This window comes from Apteryx mantelli, chromosome 16, assembly GCF_036417845.1.
Source record: "Apteryx mantelli isolate bAptMan1 chromosome 16, bAptMan1.hap1, whole genome shotgun sequence".
In the NCBI taxonomy this organism is placed as follows: domain Eukaryota; kingdom Metazoa; phylum Chordata; class Aves; order Apterygiformes; family Apterygidae; genus Apteryx; species Apteryx mantelli.
This window is the reverse complement of record NC_089993.1, coordinates 16,359,338-16,364,060: the sequence shown is the minus strand read 5'-3', so window position 1 is coordinate 16,364,060 and position 4,723 is coordinate 16,359,338. Positions and strand designations below refer to the sequence as shown.

Here is a 4,723-nt window from a genome sequence, read left to right as displayed (position 1 = left end):
TTGTCGGTGCAACGCAAGGGATGGATTAGCACCGAACGCATGAGCAGGCTGACTCTGCCCGACAGGGAGGGGGGTTTCTGCTCCCCATCTCCCAGCAATGCCCAATAGGCCCACTCTGAAAAGCAGATCTCAGCCTGCCGGCTCCGCTAATCCTGCACACGTGGTCTCCTGGCAGGCGGCCCCTATATAGGTCCTCCTGGCCCCACAGCCCCGCTGGTCCGAGAGCGGAAAGGCAGCCGAGCGAGATGGCATTGCGGGTAAGGGACGGGCAGGACCCTGCACAGCCTGGTCTGGCTGACGGGTAACGGCTGGGGGCCAGGTGATGGATAAAGGAAAGCACGCAGGTAAGGGTGAGAAACCCCGAGCAGAGCCAGAAATCCCAAAGCACGCCGGGATGCTACTGATGGTGCTACCCCTCTGTTTCAGGAAAGTCCAGGCTATTTTAAACCCAGTGTGCATCCTATGTTAGGCTTTGGGGTTTCGAGAAAAGGCAACGGGACGGATTTTTTTCTCAGTTCCTCTGGGGCTGATCTGGGGATCAGCACTGCCCTGACGGCAGCTCTTCTGGCTGGGGAGGGTTTCAGCTGAGACCAAAATGCAGCCGGTGCTTCAGCAGTAGAGACATCCGTCCTTTGCATGTTGAAGCCATTGCTGTTTGCTGCATATGTGGTGTGGTTTGCTGCATATGTGGTGTGTTTTGCTGCGCGTGTATGTAAAGCTAGGTCAGGTGCCGGCATCACCACTCACTGTTTGAGACCTTATAGGCAGCTCCACCACCCTGGCATATCTCACAGGGGCACAAGCAGGTTATTGCTAGAGCCTTTGAATGGAAGCATGGGGGTTTCTAAGGCCACCTTCCAGAAAGAGCTGGGCACGAGGCCACAAGGTCTGCAGTGATCGTGTCTCAGCTCCTGCCTCCAAAATGCACGTATCTCAAGGATGCTTTGGAAATGGGAAACTGTGACTGAGAAAGGAGACCGGGGAGTTAAAGTGCTGAGCTCTTGGGAGGGAGAGCCAGGCTTGAAGCTGCCATGGCTAGAGAGATTTACCCAGCGTGAAGAATAAGTTTGGGGAGGGAGATGCTCAGAAATGCAAAGATCTAAGAAAGATACTCTGAAAATTTAAGGAGGAAGATAAAGCTGGGGTTAAAGAAAGGATGCTAGCAGTGGAGAAAGTGGGCTCTAGCCCCCAGTATCTGGGTAGAAGCACTGCAGAAAAATCTATCCCTGATTTCAGCTCTTTGTCCTAATTCCCAATGGGAAGCTGGATGGAGCACCATGTGGTGAAGAGAGTGAGGATCTGACGGGGTGAACCTCTGTTTTAGCTGCTGGCCTTGGGCCCCCAAGATCAGGTCTGTTCATACCCTACTTACTGTAGCTGGCATTATTGTTTGCCCCGTTTGCAGGAACTATAAACCGTTGTCCTCATGTGAGCTGGCTGTGTTTCAACGACAACTTTGCATGATGTGGGGTTGGGGAGCCTTTGGCTGACAGGTCCTTGATGCCTGTGAAGAAATATGATCCCATTAATGAGGGGAAGGGAATCAGATCATTAGAGTGCTAAAAAAGGTGGGGTGAAATTGCAAGCACTTCTTATAAAAATGACTTATTTATTAAGACTATGAATTATTCAAAAAGGAACATTTTCCAACTCATTTTATGCAAGTTTAACCTTGGAGATGGGGGGAAGAGATTAGAATGGGGGATCAGGCAAAGAGCTCTTGGGAAGAGTCATCTGTGTAACTTGGGGTGAGGACATGCCAGATGCCACATTACATTGATTCCTCTGATCAACACCTTGCCATTCAAACCCCTCTTCAAAGCATCACAAAGTTTTCTGCTTAGGTCTCTTAAGATTTTGTATTGTTCAAGTGGGGAAGAGGGAGCAGAACTTCTTTGTGTCCTGTCAACAATGAACATATTCAGGTTCTTTTTTAATAAGAGCCCTGACATTTCTCTCTAAGCTGATACAAAATGAGTGTTTCTTCAACATCCAGTTGATGAGGTGGGATTTGCTGCCACCAAGGTTTTTGTGAAGAGCTGGGTGGAATCAGGGAGGAAAAAAAAAATCCTGAGAAAGAGGAAAAAAACAAAACCACCGAGTTTATGAAGTGAGAAAGAGGCAAGCGCAGAGCATGCGTGTGTCTGTACAGGAAGGGGGGTTAAAGGGAAAGAGAAAGAGGATGAGAAAGACAACTGAGAGGTGACGTGGGGATGAAGACATGTGACGACTGGGTGGAAGGGAGAGTGGAGCCGGGCACCTCTCTCACTTTGTTTCACTGACACTATTTCTTGGCAGTTCGAGGCACTGTACCCAGAGGGGATGTGTCCTGGCTGGAGTATCATCGTCAAAGGCGAAACGAGTTCCAGCACAAGCATGTAAGGGCGCTCTCCGCAGCTCTTCTCAGAGCAAGGGGACATCTCACACGGGCCAGCTCCGTGGGCTGAATCATTTATTTCTCTCATCATTTTAGGTTTGAAATTAATTTTCTCTGTGATCCCGGAGACCAAATCGCTTTCCACTTTAACCCTCGCTTTGCCAGTTCCAGAATTGTCTGCAACTCCTTCCTAGCCAACCACTGGGGGAAGGAAGAAGTTAATAACACCTTCCCCTTTGAAGCGAAGGAGTCGTTCCAGGTAACGTGGTGGACCCCACAGGTCTCCTCTGGTAGAACAGAAGTGACTCTGCCCTCTTCTTTGGATTCAGTCCTTTCCTAGATGCCCGGATCTGCTCTCAGTTACATGGCTGTAATTCAGGAATATCTCCACAGGTTTCTAAGGCAAAACTGCCATCCTTAGCCTGAAGAGCCACTACTTGGAGAAAAGAGCTGCAGCCCCTCCCCATCTCACTGCATCTCTGGGCTCAAATCAGCAGGGGTACAGATGGGTATAAACTTGTGCTCTCTGAACACACAAAAGTCACCCTGCCAAAATCATGGTCCTCCTCACAGGTCTAACCCTGCCTTTCCAGCCAGCTCCATACCCAGTAACCTCCCCTCTTTGGCTGTTTGAGAAGATCCCTGTCAGCATTTCTTTTGTCCCCTGTTTTGCTGCTGATTTCTGCACAATTCTGGTGCAGACATGCAGAGCTCCGGCGATGATCCCCTGGCCCTGCATTTGTTTTCAGTCTAGGCTTTGCACCGGTTTCTGCTAGCCCTAAGCAAAGAACTTAATTATTCTTTCATTTGGCCAAGAAAGGTGACCAGTGCATGTGTCCATTCTGGCAGGATTTGAAGTTGACTGTAGATATGCTTGCCCAAATCTGAGAGGAGCAGCAAGGTCCAGTGAGGACATAGACTTCCACCTGGTAACCCTAACATAGTCTCTCTTTCAGGTTGAAATCTACTCTGACCAGGACTATTTCCATATTTTCATCGATGAAAACAAAATCTTGCAGTACAAGCATCGGCAGAAGAATCTTTCATCCATCACCAAACTGCAGATTCTGAATGATATTGCCATTTCTTCAGTGGAAATCACCAAACGGGGCCTTTTTTAGAAACTGGAGTTGGGAGTGTCTCACAACCTACTCGCCCTTAAGCTCCTGATCCAGCTGGGGACCATCTCCCCTCCTTCCCCACCCATCATGTCCTCTACGGCAGACGGCTACGCCAAGCACAGCATCCTAATGTCATTCCCATCACACACCACAACACTAAGGCAACATCAGCCACATAGCTAGCTGTAGTCCAGATCACTGAAGACTTTCTGCTCCTGTATCCTAGGGTGCACAACAGCATTTGTAGGAAGGCCTACTACAAATCATCCTTGCTGTTCAACAGCCTGACAGATCACCATTTTATGTAGAAGCCTGCCTTGAATAGTCCAACACCTGAATGTTATCCTAGAAATTGTATTTGCCCAACAGTAGGGTATGAGTTAGCGCTAGTCCTCAGCTGGCCAGATGGTGATGAATGTAATGGGTGTGGATGCTACTGACAGAAAGGGACATTTCTTTCTGGGAGCTCAGTAAAAATGTTTGCCAATAAAATCAAATAAGAAAATCCCTGCTGAAACTTCATTCACTGGGCAGCTCAGCTGAGTTATTCTTTCCCTGTGATCCTCCAGGGGCATATGAGCAAGGCTTGGCAACTGGGAGGCAAGAGGACAAAGTCCAGGGCTTGCTTGTTTTCCTCACTACCTTTTTGCTTTGAGGGCTAACATGAAATGAAGGTCCTGTATATGCAGATCAGGGTGGTAAGATTCAACTTGCAAGATATTTCCAAAAGATTCTTTTTAGCAATTGAGAGATATTTGCTCAGCCTCAATCCTGTCAACTCCAAGCAGATTAGACAGACTGCAAGAGTGATGCAGTGGTTCAGAAAAGGAGTAAAGCTTAAAGGAACACATAACTGCTGGACCATGCACTGGAAATACAGGTGGAGTCTAAATGAAAGGATCTTAAGAGATCAGGGTCTAGAAATTATGATATTGATGTTCAGAATGAACAAAGTGCCATTTTTCCTGTAGATAGTCTATAATTTCTCTCTGCTCTATTTTCTTTTTTCTCCTCCTTTTTAGTCCTCTTTCAAAGCAGTCCACTTATCCCTTGCACTCTATTCTCTCCTCTCTTTTCTACCGTCTTCCTTAGATGCAACGTTTCTGTTTCCTTGACAAGGCCACAGGAGGCGAAAAGACATTATATTTACTTTGTGATAATTACAGACATCAAAAGCAGCATAATGTCACACTATTAAATCTGAACAGGAACTTGCTCCAAAAAT

At 47.5% G+C, this 4,723-nt stretch overlaps 1 protein-coding gene across 1 annotated transcript; it reads left to right on the top strand.

The window, feature by feature from the left end:
- The first annotated feature begins 245 nt into the window (after window positions 1–245).
- On the top strand, window positions 246–3,498 carry GRIFIN (galectin-related inter-fiber protein). Its single transcript, XM_013961620.2, has 4 exons — window positions 246–257; window positions 2,299–2,378; window positions 2,474–2,636; window positions 3,334–3,498. The coding sequence occupies exons 1-4, from the start codon at window positions 246–248 to the stop codon at window positions 3,496–3,498; spliced, it is 420 nt and encodes a 139-aa protein (XP_013817074.1).
- Window positions 3,499–4,723: the final 1,225 nt, after the last annotated feature.